General features: G+C 43.0%; 1 protein-coding gene across 5 annotated transcripts in view; it reads left to right on the top strand.

The window, feature by feature from the left end:
- The window catches only part of TTC29 (tetratricopeptide repeat domain 29), a 479583-nt gene that overhangs the window by 86271 nt on the left and 374370 nt on the right, over window positions 1-18942 (top strand). For 4 of the 5 annotated variants that reach the window (XM_033940255.1, XM_033940229.1, XM_033940219.1 and 1 more), the window contains exon 1: window positions 15936-16238. The exons of the other annotated variant lie outside the window; for it this stretch is intronic. In XM_033940255.1, coding sequence (XP_033796146.1) covers window positions 16192-16238 — 47 coding nt within the window. In that variant the 5' untranslated portion in view covers window positions 15936-16191. Of the gene's footprint in view, window positions 1-15935; window positions 16239-18942 lie in introns of those variants that run through there. 5 annotated transcript variants of the gene reach the window in all.

Raw genomic sequence — 18942 nt, 5'->3', positions numbered from 1 at the left:
AGGATGGGAGAAATATTCCTTACAGCTGAAAGAATGAGAGGACAGAAAGAAAGAAAGACAGACAGGGGGAAGGGAGAGCAACAGAAAGAAAGACAGACAGGGGGCCAGGGAAAGAGACAGAAAGAAAGATAGACAGAAAGAAAGAAAGGGGGGAAAGAAAGAAAGGGGGGAAAGAAAGAAAGAAAGAGAAATGTCTAAGTCTACACATCTAGTCTAGCACCCATTAATGTAACGGGCTAAAAAACTAGTTCTCTAATATACATACTTCTCTATCCCCTCACATTATCTATAATAATAAAACCCTAGCCGCACATGCGCACTTGAAACTCCGTGCCTCCGCATGCACAGTAGAAGAACCACCGAGCAGGGAAGCATTTCAGCGCAGTGGCAACAATCCTGATCCACCAACCCCCCATTCCTTACCCAAAACAGCAATGGAATCACTGTAAATAGGCTGTTCGCAGCAAGCCCTGGCAGGGAGGGAGGAGGGGTTGGTAGTTCAGGTCCACTGCTGCCACCTCGGGTAAGTAATGGGGGTCCAGGAGGCCAGACACGCGGAGGGAGGGAGGGCAGATCTGTGGGGGGGAGGGGGACCAGATGTGTGTGTGTGTGTGTAGGGTCCATCAGGGTGAAGTGCTGGGGAAGGGTAGCCTACCCAAAGATTCAGTGCAGTGGCCAGGGAGGAGGTAGGTGGGGGAGGGGTGGGGTTTGAATTGGTGCAGGCTCTGGTGTTGGGGTGTAGTTGGGTGAAGAGGGTTAAAATAATGGGGAGGGGGAGAGTTGCAGTACTGTGGGGAGGGACAGGGGAGAGACGAGAGAGAAATTGTCCTGAGGTGGGGTACAAGAGAAAGGGTAAAAAAGGAAGAGAAGCTGGGTGGGGGTGGAATATAGGGACAGGCAGAATGGCCTTGGAGGCAATGGAAGAAAGGATTGATAGGAATGGAGCTGGGACTGAAAGTGTGATAATTGCAGTGGAGGATCGATGAAGGCCAAAAAGGGTTCAGAGGACTATGGAAATGGTGATGGATAGCGCCAGGAGCCAATAGAAGAAAGAAAGAAAGAAAGAAAGACATAAAGACAGATAGGGGGCAGGGAGAGAGACAGAAAGAAAGAAAAAAAAGAAAGAAATATAGATGGGGGCAGGGAGAGAGACAGAAAGAAAGAAAGATGGGGCAGGGAGAGAGACAGAAAGAAAGAAATTCTACACATCTATTCTAGCACCCGTTAATGTAACAGGCTTAAACACTAGTATAGGTATAAAGACAAAGATACTCTTTCAAATATACAGTACACTTTCCATCACACACTGATGTTTTATTATACCCCTCTGTGGTCCCTGTGCTCTTCCTGGAATTATTAAATTCTTTGAGAACTCTCCAAAAGGTGCTAAGAAACTATCTATTTGGAAAATGCTGTTATTGGCTTTATATCATACGTTTAAAAGATCTTGGGGGTTCATGTTTTTTTGCTACGTCAGCTTGTCTGCGGTATCATGTTTAAAAAAAATAGACTGTTTTCAGTCCAATTCTTTATGTATGAGTTTGCAAACCATTGGACCCCTGAGGAAGGCGTGTTTGCCAAAACACGGACCGTGTAGGGTCCGGTTGGATTTTTACCATTGTATTTTTTATCAGTTCTTTTTTTTTATTGAATTATGTTTTTATATGTCAGTGTATAATAAATTATCTCCAGAACATCAGTATCCACAGTTTTTTGTTTTTGTTTTCATCAGTGGATTGTTTTCACTGTGGATCACTGAGTCTCCCCATTTTTCTTTGTTGTGTCAAAAGAGAAAAATGTCCATAAAATGGCATTTGGATGTTTTTCTTGCTAAAACATCCAAATTACTATTTTCAAAACCCTGGTTGGTTGTTCCCTGTTCATCTAAATTCCAAGGGGGCATGTTTTGGGCAAGCTTAGTACTTGGACGTTTTGCAGCGATAATCAAACATTTAACGAAATGTCCCTCCAAAACTTTCTGTACCTACATAAAGATGACACCTGCAGGCATAAGGGCTATTTTTGTGATGTGCAGGTGGATATACTAAATTTTGAATGGGTTTTGGAAAACTCATCATACAAGATAAGCAGGTTATGGTGAAATGTGTATCTGGGATTTTTAATGTGACGATCACTGCAGTACCCCCTAGATTGCCCCTCTGCTCTGCTCAGAAGTCTGTGGCCAGTTTGCTAAGAATGCTGGCTGCTTGTAGGTCCCAATGGCTTGTTTGTGTGCATTTTTCATTTTGACGTTTTTGTATTCAAAAAAGGCCAAAGAAGATAGATGCACTAAGGGCCAAAATGTTTAGATAGGTCATTTTTTTTTTTAGTTCAATCATCTTTATTGACAGTTTAACAATTTAGTTTACAACAATCGGTAATGTTGACCAAAAATCTAAGCCATCAATATCAACAATAATGTAATTGTCAATCATTACCACAACAAAAACAGTTCCATGATAATTCACTGAGGAGATAGGTCATTTTCTAAAAAATGTAATGTAATTTATTTCTTATATACTGCTAAACTCCGTTAGGATTCTAAGCGGTTTACAGAAAATAGACAATAGTGTGCATTAAAATTCTAAGTAATATAGGTTTACAGAGAAATATACATTAAAGGATACAATAAAAATAAGATAAATAAATAAAGAATAGGTACTTAGAAATTCCCTTACTGTCCCGAAGGCTCACAATCTAACTGAAGTACCTGGAAAAATAACAATTAGTTGAGAAATAAAAGTAAGAAATAGAAATAGAAGAAAAAATAAGAAAATAAACATTCTAACAAGACTACATTGATCTAAGGACTTTGAAAGGTAGAAAAGAAGAGAGATAGGAATAGCTGCAGAAAGGAGGAACCGTTGAGCATTAGAATTTTGGAGAAATTTAAATGTTAAAAATAAAACAAAACAAGGGGCAAATCAATGAATGAAATTAACAATAAAACATAAACTGGAAAAAAGTGAAAATATAAATCAGAACAGTCGGATTAAAGTCCAGATTGAGATGACTTCACTGCTAGGCCGCCAAATTTCACCAGGTATCATCTCTGCTTTTCGAACTCGACCGAGATGTTCACATCCTCCTCCTGCATGCCAAACCTGATAGACTTCTTGTGGTTTAGAAAATTGACATTTTCTTTACTGGACTTTTGTACTTTCCCAAAAGGTTTAAACACAGACTTAGACTATCGAAAATGTCCCTCCTCATTTCTATCTCAAAACAAGTTTTTATTGGAGGAGCTTTCATTCATTCATTTACACATTGTGACTATCGAATGACCCTTGACGTAGGTATATCTTGCTGAAACACAGCTCATGTTGAGTCCTACAATAAAATTCTTCTTGATTGTCCCTAACGCTGAGGGTCCTTGGTGTTTTTGTGTTTGTTTTGTTTGGTGCACTTTGACCCTCTCCTCTCCTATATACCGCCTAACCATTTTGGTTCTAGGCAGTTTACTAGTCATACAGTGAAGAGCACAATTTAAAAAGAAAATACAATTCTAAGCAATGTACAATAAATAGGAACTGATCCTATACAATTTAAAAGAATGGTTCTAAGCGGTTTACAACAAATAAGAACCGATCATACAGAAAAATGCAATTTAAAGGTGATACCTTACATAAAAGAAGCATAAATTTTTTTTAAAAAGAGAAAACCAGTTAGGATACAAATTTTTCAAATAGTTGGGTCTTCAATAATTTTCTAAAATCAAGATAAGAAGAAGATCCCAACATAAATTTACCTGAGGTACATTTTCTCTAATTTATTCGCGATTCATTCTCATTCTCTTTCTCTCTCTTCTCTTACAGAACACAGGAAAGAAAACAGAGAAATGGAGGCTGCAGGAATCCAGCAGGGCTACCCAGTATACTGCATCGAATGTCATATGTATGACTACCTCCCCTTTGGGAGGCGGGCATACATATGCAATCGATGCCAGGAACTGGATAGCCTGAGGAGGGAGGTCGGAAGGCTGCAGGTTAGAGTCCAGGAGCTGGAGGGACTCTGCTCAATAGAGGAACAGTGTGGGGAAACGGAGGAGACTACCAGAGAGAGCCACATCTCAGAACAAGTCAGAGAGCTCGAGAAGTACATAGAGGAGGCCTGGCAGATGGCAGAGGCACAGGACCACCAGCGTATCAGACGGGAACCGGCAGCTGGAGGTCAGGAACCAACAAACACCATGGGAGTGGGACCTAGCGTAGGGTCTGAAAATGCAGATGATGGTACCCAACAGGACCTGGCGGAAGGACCAGCGGAGATCCAGCAGAGCCCGGAGGACACGGACCTGAGACCAGAGAGACATCTGAGGAAGGGGAAATCTGCTGTTGTAGTAGGAGACTCAATCCTGCGAGAAGTGGACAGTCACATTGCCGGAGGAAGGGAGGACCGACTAGTGACATGTCTCCCGGGGGCAAGAACAACGGACGTCATCAGCAGAATTGATAGAATCCTGGAGGGAGCCGAGACAGAGGAGACGGCAGTTGTAATCCACATTGGAACCAACGACGTCAGCAGGAAAAATTTCAACCGGACTACACTGACTGAGCAGTTCAGGATCCTGGGGCGGAAACTGAAGCTGAGATCAAATAGGATAGCCTTCTCGGAGATCCTACCAGTACCGAGAGCAGACGCAAGAAGACAGAGCGAACTACAAGTAATGAACGGATGGCTGAGGAGATGGTGCGAGGAGGAGGGATTCCACTTTGTTCGAAACTGGACGACCTTCTTGGGGAAGAACAAGCTCTACAGGAGAGATGGACTGCACCTGAGCACAGCTGGGACGAGGCAGCTGGCAAGAAACATCCAAAACGCCATAGACCTAGCTTTAAACTGAAGAGAAGGGGAAAGCCGGAAGTCGATCTGGCCTCGACACACCGGACATTGGTATCAAAAAATGATACCGAACAAGGACATTGCAAAAGAGAGCTTGGGACCGAGTGGGATCTTTTGGACAAAGGGACTGAGAGAAAATTCTTGGGCAAAGGGACTATGAGAGGCTTCTTGGATAAAGGGACTGAGGGGACACTTTTGGGCAAAGGGACCGAGTGGGAACTCTTGGACAAAGGGGCTGAGAGGGACTTTTTGTACAAAGGGACTGAGGAGACACTTTTGGACAAAGGGACCGAGTGGGAACTCTTGGACAAAGGGGCTGAGAGGGACTTTTTGGACAAAGGGACTGGGAGGGAACTTTTAAACAAAAGGGTTGAGTGGAAATCTTCAGAAAAAAGGCCCACAGATGCAATGCAGGGGCCCAGTGCACAAACGAGCCTAACAGGCATGGTTGAAAGAGAACAATGGGAGCAAGAGGACCATCCAAAAAAGGAGATACTGGATGGGGGCAAAACGGACACGCCACGGGAGGTGGATGACCGAGTAAAGGCAAGCCAGGTGGGAGCGCCGAGCCATGGAAAGAAAACAGCAGGGCGGACGACAAATCAGGACCTATATTGCCTCTACACAAATGCGAGGAGCCTCAGGGCCAAAATGGGAGAGCTGGAAATTATAGCCAGTCAAAAAGCCCTGGACATAATTGGAATCACAGAAACGTGGTGGGCTGATGATAATAAATGGGATGTGGTCATACCAGGGTACAAACTTTACAGGAGAGACAGGACACACAAGAAGGGTGGAGGAATAGCGCTATACATAAAAGACTCCATACCCTCAACCAAAATGGAAACAGCAGTAAGGTCGGAAGGCTTGGAATCAATATGGGTTAAGCTACCAGGAGGATCTGGAGCAGACATCAAATTGGGTCTATACTATCGTCCGCCTGGCCAATCGGAAGAAATCGACCGGGACCTGGAGACGGAACTGCGGCAGGTATGCAAGAATGGAAGTGTGGTGGTGATGGGAGACTTCAACTACCCTGGGATAGACTGGAGTATCGGGCACTCAAGTTGCGAGAGAGAGACCAAATTCCTGGAAGCCACGAGGGACTGCTTCCTGGAACAGCTGGTCATGGAACCTACACGAGGAGAAGCTACTCTTGATCTAATCTTCAGTGGACTGGAGGGACCTGCAAAGGAAGTAGCGGTATTAGACCCACTGGGAAACAGCGATCACAACATGATCCAGTGCAGACTAGAACTGGGATCATCCAGGGTGAAAAGAACCACAACAACAGCGCTCAACTTCAGAAAAGGGAATTATGATGCAATGAGGAAAATGGTGGGGAAGAAACTCAACGGCAGCACAAGGAAGGTAGAGTCCGTAGAAAGCGCCTGGACCCTGCTCAAGCGTACGGTGCACGAAGCACAGAACCTGTACGTCCCCAGGTTCAGAAAAGAGTGCAAGAAAAATCGAATAAAGAACCCAGCATGGATAACGGCAGCTGTAAAAAAGGCGATCAGTAACAAGAAAGCATCGTTCAAAAAATGGAAACAGGATCAAACGCAGGCCAACCAAAAGGAACACAAGGAAAGCCAGAAGGAGTGCCACCGAGTGGTTAGGAGAGCAAAGAGGGAATATGAAGAGAGACTAGCGGGAGAGGCAAAAAATTTCAAATCATTCTTCAGGTACGTAAAGGGGAAGCAACCAGCGAGGGAGGAAGTGGGGCCCTTGGATGATGGGGATAGAAAGGGAGTAGTGAGGGAGGAAAAAGAAATAGCTGACAAGTTAAATGACTTCTTTACGTCGGTCTTCACGAGGGAGGACACATCCAACATTCCGGAACCAGAGGAAATAGAAAATGGAGATCAAGATAACAAGCTGGTCAAATTAGAGGTGAGCCAGGAGGATGTCCTCAGGCAGATAGACAAGCTAAAGAGCGACAAGTCGCCAGGTCCGGATAGCATTCACCCAAGGGTGCTCAAGGAATTAAGGAATGAAATAGCAGAGACACTCCAGCAAATATGCAACCTATCCCTAAAAACTGGAGAGATCCCGGAGGACTGGAAAATAGCTAATGTCACGCCCATCTTCAAGAAGGGTTCGAGGGGCGACCCGGGAAACTATAGGCCGGTAAGCCTCACATCGGTCCCGGGAAAGATGATGGAGGCACTGATTAAGGACAGCATCTGTGACCATATCGAAAAAAATGGACAGCTAAGGTCGAGCCAGCATGGGTTCTGCAAGGGTAGGTCGTGCCTCACAAACCTGTTGTACTTCTTTGAGGGGGTAAACAACCAGGTGGACAAAGGAGAACCCATAGACATAATTTACCTAGACTTCCAGAAAGCCTTCGATAAGGTACCACATGAGCGGTTGCTCAGGAAGCTATGGAACCATGGGGTACACGGGGAGGTCCACCGATGGATCAAAAACTGGCTGGCAGACAGGAAGCAGAGGGTTGGTGTAAAGGGCCATTACTCGGACTGGCAAGGGGTCACGAGCGGGGTTCCTCAAGGATCGGTGCTGGGACCGCTCCTGTTTAACATATTCATTGACGACCTGGAGGCGGGAACAAAATGCGAGGTCATCAAATTTGCAGATGACACCAAACTATTCAGCAAGGTTGAAACCACGGTTGACTGCGAAAATCTCCAAAGGGATCTTACGACATTGGAAGAATGGGCGAAAAAGTGGCAAATGAGCTTCAATGTAGGGAAATGCAAGGTCATGCATATAGGGAGAAGGAACCCGATGTTCACTTACAAAATGGGGGGATCAATGCTAGGGGTCAGTAATCTGGAAAGAGACTTGGGAGTGATGGTAGACACGACATTGAAGGCGTCGGCACAATGCGCCACAGCCTCCAGGAAAGCAAACCAAATGTTAGGTATCATTAAGAAGGGTATCTCGACCAGAACGAAGGAAGTCATCCTGCCACTGTACCGGGCTATGGTGCGCCCGCATCTGGAATACTGTGTACAGTACTGGTCACCGTACCTCAAAAAGGACATGGCAATGCTTGAGGGAGTCCAGAGAAGAGCAACTAAACTGATTAAGGGTATGGAAAACCTTACATACACTGACAGACTGAAGAAGCTGGGGCTGTTCTCCCTGGAAAAGCGGAGACTCAGAGGAGATATGATAGAGACCTTCAAGATCCTGAGGGGCATCGAAAAGGTTGACAAAGACAGATTTTTCAATTTGAAAGAAACCACAAGAACAAGGGGTCACTCGATGAAATTGAAGGGGGACAGGTTTAAAACAAACGCAAGGAAGTACTTTTTCACACAGAGGGTGGTGGACACATGGAACACCCTTCCGGAGGCCGTGATAAGGAATAGCACAGTACAGGGTTTCAAGGATGACCTGGATAGGTTCCTGGAAGACAAAGGGATTGAGGGGTACAGATAAGAGCAGTGGAAGGTTTAGAGATAACTGTAGAGGTAGGCAATAAAATTAGTCAGGGACCGCTGACCAGGCAATATGCCTGATGGGCCGCCGCGTGAGCGGACCGCTGGGCTGGATGGACCTCTGGTCTGCCCCGGCGGAGGCGACTACTTATGTACTTATGTACTTATGTACCGAACCAACCATTCAGTTTAGCAGCTTGAAAAGAGAGAGTTCTCTCCAGAAATCTTTTGTAACGACATCATTTAACAGAAGGAAATGTAAATAAAATAAGGTCTGCGTGTGACCTTATTTGGGTGGTTCAGAGAAAAATGGGAGACAAGGTATCCAGGTGACAAGCCTAGAATAGATTTGTAACAGATACAAGCAAACTTAAACAAAACTCTGGCCTCAATCGGCAGCCAGAGAAGTTTCAAGTAATATGCTCCCATTTTTTCTTTTTTTTAATTCTTTATTCATTTTCAAAATTACATTAAGTGTTAAATATATTCATTCACATTAACAATAAATACATCACTTATAAACAATCATTGATACATTTCATAAATTCTTATCCCTTCCCCTTTTCCATCCCTCCCACCCATATATTCCATTATCATATAAAACATATAATAATAAAATTCCCCCCTCCCTACACCTTAAGTTGATAAATATAAGGGAAACAATTTCAAATTAATCTTTACAATACTTTGTTAATGGTTTCCACACATCCTGAAACTTCTTAAAATATCCCCGTTGTAATGCAATAAACCTCCCATTTTTTTCAATTCAAAAATCAATCGAACTGCGGTATTTTGAACCACTCTCAATTTTCTTAAAATTTTCTTAAAAGCACCCAAATAGATGACATTACAATAATCAAGAATATTTAAAAACGGATGACTGTACTAACAGATGGAATGAAGCTTCATCAAAGTATTTCTTAATAGTGCGAAGTTTCCAGAGCACAGCAAAGCATTTTTTCAATAATAGATCAGTGATGGACGTTAAACCTTTAACAACTTGGTATTGAATTAAAATATCCTCGGATTGGAATATCCATATCCAAGTAGGTTTCTGAGACCATTTTTCTCCACGATCTCTTTTGAATACCCTTTGGTGGGATTTACCGTATATTTCAGGATTGTTCCTAAAGAATCCCACATACCATCTTCCATGTTTTCACAGAGTGAGTTTTGGAGGGTCCAAGCCCAACTGAAATATGGCTTCCCAGTAGCAAAACAAAGGTGTTCAATAATATATGAGAGGAAAAAGGATCTCAGAAACCTGCTCAGAAACTGATGGAATACTGAAAGTCTGAGACTTATCAGTTCCAGATTTCAATCGCTGATTCTGTGAGACGCCATTGAATGAAAGAAAAACAAGTTGTAAAGTTCAAGGTATTGATGCCCCTGTACAGGTCATTGGTGAGGCCCCACTTGGAGTTTTGTGTTCAGTTTTGGAGACCGTATCTGGTGAAGAACATAAGAAGACTTGCAGCGGTCCAGAGGAGGGCAATGAGAATGATAGGAGGCTTGCACCAGAAGACGTATGAGAAGAGACTGGAAGCCCTGAATATGTATACCCTAGAGGAAAGGAGGGACAGAGGAGATATGATTCAGATGTTCAAATACTTGAAGGGTATTAATATAGAACAAAATATTTTCCAGAGAAAGGAAAATGGTAAAACCAGAGGACATAATTTGAGGTTGAGGGGTGGTAGATTCAAGAGCAATGTTAGGAAATTCTATTTACGGAGAGGGTGGTGGATGCCTGGAATGTGTTTCCGAGAGAGGTGGTGGAGAGGAAAATGGTGACTGAGTTCAAAGAAGCATGGGATGAACACAGAGGATCTAGAATCAGAAAATAATATTAAATATTGAACTAAGGCCAGTACTGGGCAGACTTGCAAGGTCTGTATATGGCCGTTTGGGGGAGGATGGGCTGGAGAGGGCTTCAATAGCTGGGAGGGTGTAGATGGGCTGGAGTAGGTTTTGACGGAGATTTCGGCAGTTGGAACCCAAGCACAGTACTGGGTAGAGCTTTGGATTCTTGCCCAGAAATAGCTAAGAAGAAAAAAAAAATTAAAAATTTAAATTGAATCAGGTTGGTCAGACTGGATGTAATGTAATGTAATTTATTTCTTATATACCGCTACATCCGTTAGGTTCTAAGCGGTTTACAGAAAATATACATTAAGATTAGAAATAAGAAAGGTACTTGAAAAATTCCCTTACTGTCCCGAAGGCTCACAATCTAACTAAAGTACCTGGAGGGTAATAGAGAAGTGAAAAGTAGAGTTAGAGAAAAAATAAAAATAAAATAAACATTTTAACAAGACAGCATTGATCTAAATACTTTGGAAGGTAGAAGAGAGGAGAGAAAGGAATAGAAGCAGAAGGGGGAGCCGTTGAACAGTAGAATTCTGGAGAAATTTAAATGATAGAAATAGAACAAAACAAAGACAAAAGGCAAAACAATAGATAAGATTAAAGATAAATCATAAGCTGGAAAGAAAAATAAAATAAAACTTTGTCTTCAATCCACGGTTTCAGCGTCAGTGATGAAGTGGAGTAAGTAAGTTTGGGTGGATGGACCATTCGGGTCTTTATCTGCCATCATCTACTATGTTACTATATTACAATCCTGCTTTTCCCAGTCCTGAGTGTATCCCCGGAAGAAGCCGATTCAAGTTTGGTGAAACGGGCACCGTCAGGATTGGACTGGTGAAACCATTCTTTGAGATAAGTTTGGTGGCTCTTTTTTTATGTCAGCTGTTATTATTGAACATCCAGTGTGCATCTGATTACATTATAATAATTATAGGAAGTTTTATGCACTACACACAAGAATTTAAAGTAGGTGCAGTAGGAGTTGAAGTAAAAAAATTCAAAATTCAAATTCAAAATTAAAGATTAGATATTAATATACACATATAAAGGGTGTTAAACAATATGAGAGGTTTTTTTGTACGGGATCAATTGAAATCTGGAACTGATCAGTCTCAGACTTGAATCTTTCAGTATTCCATCAGTTTCTGAGATCCCTTTTTCTCCCATATATTATTGAGCACTTTTGTTTTGTTACTGGAAGTCATATTTCAGTTGGGCTTGGGCTATGTTTTGGCTTTCCAATCCATCTCATTTGTTAGGTAGTGGGTTTTGGAGGGCTCACCATACCCATAAGGGGGTTACGGTGACATGTGTACCTGGAACCTTTGATGTGACATTCACTGTAGTGCTCCCTAAGGTGCGCCATGGCTCTGCTGGAATGTCCGCATGAACAGTGTACTACAAATGCTGGCCACTCCTACATCCCAAAGGCTTGTGCGTTTTTCATTTGGATGTTTTCTTTTTTGAAAATGGCAAAAAAAAAAGAAAAAAAGATAGACGCACTAAGATCGAACACATCTAGAAAGGTCAATTTTAGGGAAAAAAAGTGACATTTTGCAGTTTCAAAAATGAACATTTTCTCTACCCAATTTTTGAAGTATCTCACAAAACATCCAAACTTGGACTTACCGTACTTTTTGCTTTATAAGACGCACCTGACCATAAGATGCACCCTAGATTTAGAGGAGGAAAACAAGAAAAAAAACCGTTCTGAACCAAATTCTCCCCGCACCCAACCCCACACTCCTTACTAGGCTCTGCATCCTCTCCCTTCTCCCTGCCAAGCTCTATACCCTGTCCCCCCTCTGGTGGTCTAGTGGTAGGCCGGAACAGGGCACAGGGCAGGCATGCCTAGTGGCAGGTCCAGCGCTGTACCGACATCGCTCTTAGCTGGAAGCTTTTCAAAACCCGAAGTGCTGGATTTTGAAAAGCCGTCCGGATGCCAGGACACCCCACCCTCACAGTTTGCAGCCTTAACTCTTTCTTATTAATGGTATAGCCAGCTTCTGGAGTGCAATATAGGGGGATACACATTCAGTCAGATATTGTGGGCCATGTGATTACTATGTAACAACTGATTTAGGGTAAATGACCATAAATAACCAGACACTCCATGAAAGCAGCAGCCAAAGCGTTATTTTTTCTTGTCTTTTTAGTAACTTCTGTCCATCTCACATTTCTTCTCTCTCCTTGTCCACCATCTTCCGCTTGCAGCCTTATCTGTTCTTTGTGTTCCTTTCCTCCCTCCTGTTTCTACATCTGCCCTTATATTCAGCATTTTCCTGTCCTGCATATCATCCTCTTTTTCCCTGTCCCTCCTTCTCCCCCACTGATCAGCATTGACCCTCTGTGTCTCTATCCCTTCTTCTTCCATGCACACCATCTCTTAAGTCTCCTTGGCACCCCCCCCCCCCCAGGATTAGTATATCGCACTGTTGCTTCCCACCCCTCAACTCCCTCAGTATGGCTTTCTCACGGGTCTCTAGCGTCTTTCTCTTATCCAGCACGGAAGGAAGGAACGGGCTCGGGGGATCCACAGTCCAACAGCCTGTGCGTGACTCTCACGGGTCTCCAGCGTATTTCCCCTATCTAGCAGAGAAGGAAGGAGCGGGCTCAGGGGATCCGCAGTCCAGCAGTCCATGTGCTGTTGCACAGCATGCCTGCCGCTTTGTAGTCCAGCCGTTCCCTTCTCTGAGCAGCAGCGCGCTAGGCAGAATCCCAGGGCAGCCACACGCAACTTCCGCCTGGGTCTCACTCGGTCACTGCGTCGCTCAGTCATGCGTGTGCAGGGGACACAGCAGATGAAGAATGGATGGCAGGAGCCACAGGAAAGAGAAAGGCCTGGTGCAAAGAGCCGAGATTCGTGGCAGGCAGACGAGGAGCTTGAGGTGGAAACGGCTCTGCCAGGCGGGCGGGCTGTTGGAGCTGGCTGTTTCGGACCATGATCTGGCTCAATTGCAGTTCTGCTGACCTGTGAGCAACTGTGGGAGTGTGGAAGGCTGCAGGTGGAAGCGCTGGACCGCCAATTTTATAAAAGCTACCGGGGGGGGGGGGGGGGGAATTCGCTCCATAAGACACACCCTTATTTTCACTCACTTTTTTGGGGGAAAAAATGTGTCTTATGGAGCGAAAAATACGGTAAGTTGTTATATTGAAATACCCCTCCACATGTGGTAGCTTCAAAGTCAGATAAGGGGTATTTTGAGTCCTCTTACTCTGCCAAAATCTTCAAACTTCACTCTCTCAATCATTTACTACTACAGCGTTTTTGTTTTTGGTTGCTCTTTCATTCTGTGGAGTACCAGGGTCAATTTCTGTTTGTTTGTTCCTCAATGGCCGGATCCATACCCAAGACATAACATCTTTCAAAGTATAATTCAAATTGCAGGTACTGATCTGAACCAGTTTTCTCACAGTGCCAATCTCCATCAAGAAGGGAATCTGTGACATTATGTCACAAGCAATTTTCAACTTGTTTGAATTGCGGTGCATCACTTACAGTATATCTTGAGCTATACAGTATGTTCTGTGATGTCATATTTTAGCCATTTGGTTATGTATTTAAGTCCTGATATCCAGACGTCCTGGTAAAAAGTGATGTGGACATTTAGGTGAATATATTTTAGTAAACCAAAAAAGGAGTGGGGAAGGGACACAGTCAACCAACTTCTGGGACAATCCATCTATTGAAACTATATAAATAATTAATACATATAAAACATCTACATAAAATAATGCAGGCATAACAAAAGAGCCTTTCAATCCTTTTTTGTGCTGGTGTTTCGGCTATGAAAGCCTTCTTCAGGGGTGTGTGAATGAAGCCCAGTAGATGGCGCCAGATTACAGATAATACAACCAAAAGGAATACTCTCGATATCCTGTCGGTAGCCTGCTGCTTAATGCGGTATCAAATAAAAACGCTTAAAAACTGAATGGTGTCGCTGCTGAATATACGTATTTTAGTGTCATGTTTGTGAACAGAACTCAGGAAACTGATGAAATTTAATGTGGACAAATGCAAAGCAATACATATTGGGAAAAATAACCCAAATCATAGTTACCAGATGCTAGGGTCCACCTTGTGGGTCAGTGCCCAAGAAAAAGATCTGGGTGTCATTACTACCAATAATCATTTCTATAGCGCTATTAGAAATATGAAGCGCCATACATCATAAGAACATAAGAATTGCCACTGCTGAGTCAGACCAGTGGTCCGTCATGCCCAGCAGTCCGCTCACGCGGTGGCCCTCTGGTCTAAGACCAGCACCCTAACTGAGACTAGCCCTACCAGCACACGTTCTTGTTCAGCAGAAACTTGTCTAACTTTGTCTTGAATCCTTGGAGGGTGTTTTCCCCTACAACAGCCTCTGGAAGAGCGTTCCAGCTTACTACCACGTTCTGGGTGAAGAAGAACTTCCTTACGTTTGTACGGAATCTATCCCCTTTCAACTTTAGAGAGTGCCCTCTTGTTCTCCCTACCTTGGAGAGGGTGAGCAACCTGTCCTTATCTACTAAGTCTATCCCCTTCAAAACATAAGAGACAGTCCCTGTTCAAAAGAGCTTATAATCTTGTCACACTGTAACCTTCCACCCAAAGTGTGGCAGCAGTGGTCCTAAAAGCAAACAAGATGCTAGGAAATATTAATAAAAAGATGGTTAACAAGACTAAGAATGTTATAATGCCTCTGTATCGCTTCATGGTGCGATCTCACTTTGAGTATTATGTTCAGTTCTGGTTGCCTTATCTCCAAAAAGATATCGCAGAATTAGAAAAGTTTCAAAGAAGAGCGGCCAAGATGATAAAGGGACATGGAACTCCTCTCACATGAGGAAAGACTAAAGCGGTTAGGGCTCTTCAGCTTGAAAAAGAGACGGCTGAGGGGGAGATATGATTGAAGTCTTCAAAATCCTGAGTGGAATAGAATGGGTACAAATGGATCAATTTTTCACTTTGTCACAAATTACAAGGACTAGGGGACACTCGAAGTTACTTCTAAAACCAATGGAAGGAAATATTTTTCACTCAGACAACAGTTGTTCTGGAATGCATTGCCAGAGGATGTTGGTAAAAGAGCTTAACGTAGCTGGTTTCAAGAAAGGTTTGGACAATTTTCTGGAGGAAAAGTCTGTAGTCTGTTATTGAGACAGACATGGGGCAAGCCACAGCTTGCCCTAGATTGGTATCATGGAATGTTGCTAATATTTGGGTTTTTGACAGGTCCCAGTGATTGGCCACTGTGAAGATGAGCTACTGGGCCAGGTGGACCATTGGTCTCGCCCAGTAAGGCTATTCTTATGTTCTTAACTTCTGTCAGTTCTGCTTGCCCTTAGTAACTTTAAGGCCGTAACAATTATTTTATTTATTTGCTCCTAAATAACCTACTTCTACAATAGTCTCTATTGAGCATTTCTTCTGCTGTTTCCCGTTCCTGAGGCATAAAAATAAAAGCGTGAGAGTAAATAGAGCTTTATGCATTTTTTTTTTCCTGGTGCTATGTATTAGACTTTCAGCATGCCATCGGGAAGATAAAAGGGAAGATATTATATGCCATCAAAACAAGCTGCCTTTCATTTTCAACCAGCAGGCCTTATTATTTTAGCACGGTTTTTTTTTTCTTCATGAGAATAATGCAATAGGATAAACCACTTTTGAAATGGTTTAGCATTTTAAATGTCTGAGAAAATTTGCCACCGAGTCGCTTTTCAGGAGAGTTGTTTTTTTTTTTCCTTTCAGTTTTCCCTTCCTGACAGTTGCCATAATGGCTTTAATCATGCAGCCTGGAAATGGAAGGGCTTAGCGCGCAGCAACAAACTCACTGGTCAACGTCGGTGTCACTCTCCGTGAAGGAGCAACTGCGTGTCCCGCTGCATTCTGGGAAAGCGCTAATTACAATCATGCTCTGTCAATCAAACCTCAGCAAGCCGGGCCAAATTGTTAGGGTTTGGCCCAAGACTCTCGGTTTTTATTGAAACTTATTTGTGCCGCATTCTTTGTCTGTGTACCTTATATAACTAATGATGATTGTTTATGGAAAGGTGCCTGTCCAATTATTTTTGAAGAAACACAGGAATGCAGAATGACTGGAAGCATCAGGTTTTTGCTCGAGAATGCCTCAGGTAAGAGGAGAATGGCTGGAGGCTATAAGGAATCACAAGAGACAAGTCAGAATCGTAAATTGGGAAACTGACATATCTCATCTAATATACTTGTGTAACTAGGTTTTTAAAAACCCTGACATTTAACTAAGTTTCTGGAAAAGTTGCAATTTTTTTTTTTTTTTTTTTTTGCTTTTATCAGCTGCATTTAACTCATTGCTAGCATGAACAAATCTGCGGGTAATTAACACCACAAGTAAGCACGCTCATGTGGCCATTGATCCGTATATCGAACCCCTTTTCTGCTGAAGAGTTCTTTATGTAAATTCTGCCTTTTTAAAGTCAAACAGGGAATGATACTACACCTTATCTCCTGTTATTTCACACTATGGTTCAAATGGGCATAGAAAAAAAAAAAAGAGCCTTTGTTCACTGGGGACACTTAGAATATACTTTGGAAGCCACAGCCTGTTAACGACCAGATATTTTAGAAAAGTATCTGTTACAACTACTAAACAGAGCTGCAAAAAGGTTTGTCGAAGAGCATGAATTGCTTTAATTGCTATGGGGGAAAAAACCCATCGGTAATCTGGGGTGAAATAATCCTTTATCGCTGACATTCTTTTTATGAAGGTATTGTTTCGCACATTTAAAATTATCAGCCTACAAGAACGTTACAAAGCTATAGGCAAGGTATTGGATTTCAAGAAGGGATTGGACAATTTTCTGAAGGAAAAGGGGATAGAAGGGTATAGATAGAAGGCTAGTATGGGAAGGGGTAAAACGCGGACCTGACGGACCTCGCGGATCTAAACCCGCAAGTCCTTAAAAATCTGAGGTCCGTGCCGCTTGTAGTTAGTTTCTGGCTCTGACAGACCTCGGTGACAATTTAGCGCTGATGGATCCATCTCAGCATAGGGAGGGAAAAGTATTAGCAGTTCCTGATTGGTGAGGCCCGACTTTAGTACAGGAAAAAGCGGTCAGAGCATACATCGAGTGATTTCCTTTCAGTTGCCGGCGCTCCGGCTGCACTCTCCAGTCTCCTCTGCCTAAAACTGTATTTGGGGTTTTTCAAAATTCGCAGAGGTTCCTGGAACTTAACCCCCGCAAATTTCGGAGGAGTACTGTATATCTTTCTTGAGATATACAGATAGAGATAGAGATGGGATATAGAGAGAATAGAGAGAGTATAGATAGAAACCAAGGGGGATTTAAGGGTTTAGACAAAGTTCACTGTACAGGTCATGGGCCTGATGGGCCGCCGCGGGTGCAGACTGCTGGGCGCGATGGACCTCTGGTCTGACCCAGCAGAGGCAACTTCTTATGTTCTTATGTTGAGATAAGGAGACCAGAATTGAATGCAATACTCCAGATGAGGTCGCACCAAGGAGCAATACAGGGGCAGCATAACATTCTTAGTCTTGTTAACCATCCCTTTTTTAATAATTCCTAGCATCCTTTTTGCTTTCTTGGCTGCCACCGCACATTGGGCGAAAGGTTTCATTGTATTGTCTACGATGATACCCAGATCTTTTTCTAGGGCGCTAATCCCCAAGGTGGACCCTAGCATCTTATGTTCTTATAATTATTTTTACCAGTACTACTACTACTTATCAAGTCTATAGTGCTATTAGACCAGTGTTTTTCAACTTCTTCAAGCCAAGTACCCCCTAAGCCTAACAAATACCCACCGAGTACCCCCACCCAAGCTCCACCCCAGACCGCCCAAGCTCTGCTTCTGACCGCACCCCCATAATAATAGTACTAATTGTAATGCAATTTCTTCCATCTATTTTTCATATACACACAATATAATTTTATTAATACATAATGGTAACAGCAAAATTTAAAAAACACAAAGCACACTGTATGCAGAGAAAATGTTAATAATCATTTATATTCGGTGGGGGGGGGTTCAAAGAGGTTAAGGCAGATGACTTTAAAATATGCAATCAGTAACAACAATAGAAAAATAGACAAATATAGAGCAAAATATAGATAGCAGATATAAATTCACAAAACTGACACATTTTGATACTAAATTGAAAATAAAATTATTTTTCCTACCTTTGTTGTCTGATGATTTCATAAGTTTCTGGTTGTATTTCCTTCTGACTGTGCATCCAATATTTATTTATTTTTGCCTCCTTCACGCTTCCTTTCCTTTGGATCCCATTCCTTTCCCCAACCAACATCTCTCTCTCTCTCTCTGTCTCTCTGTCCCTCCATGAATCCAACCTTTCTTCCTCTCTCCTCCACCCATATTGCAACAAGTTTCCCTCTCTCTCTCTCACTGTCCCTCTGTCTTGAGAGATCCAGACATCTCTCCCACCCCCTCTACTGCCACATCCAACGTTTCTCTCTCTCTCATCCCCCGGATCATGTGCAGCATTTTCCACCATTACCCACTACCCACCAGCCCCCTGCTCATTTCTCCTATCACCCCTCTCCAGCACAATGCCACATTTCTCCCTCCATTACTATGTCCAGCATTCCTCCCTCTTGCATCCCTTTCAATCTGTCCCTCTGTTCCCTCTCCACCACTATATCCAACATTTCTCCCTCTTATCCTTCTATTCCCCATGCATCTCTACCTCACTCCTCTCTCTCTCTGCCCAATTTTCCTTTCTTCCTTTCCCCATGTGCATCATCTCTCACTCACACACTCATGCCCATCAATTCTCCCTTTCTATTCCCTCCCTGCTGTGTCAAGTTTGTGCTCCCT

Source organism: Geotrypetes seraphini, chromosome 1 (assembly GCF_902459505.1).
Source record: "Geotrypetes seraphini chromosome 1, aGeoSer1.1, whole genome shotgun sequence".
NCBI classification, from domain to species: Eukaryota; Metazoa; Chordata; class Amphibia; order Gymnophiona; family Dermophiidae; genus Geotrypetes; species Geotrypetes seraphini.
This window is presented reverse-complemented; position numbering and strand designations above follow the sequence as displayed.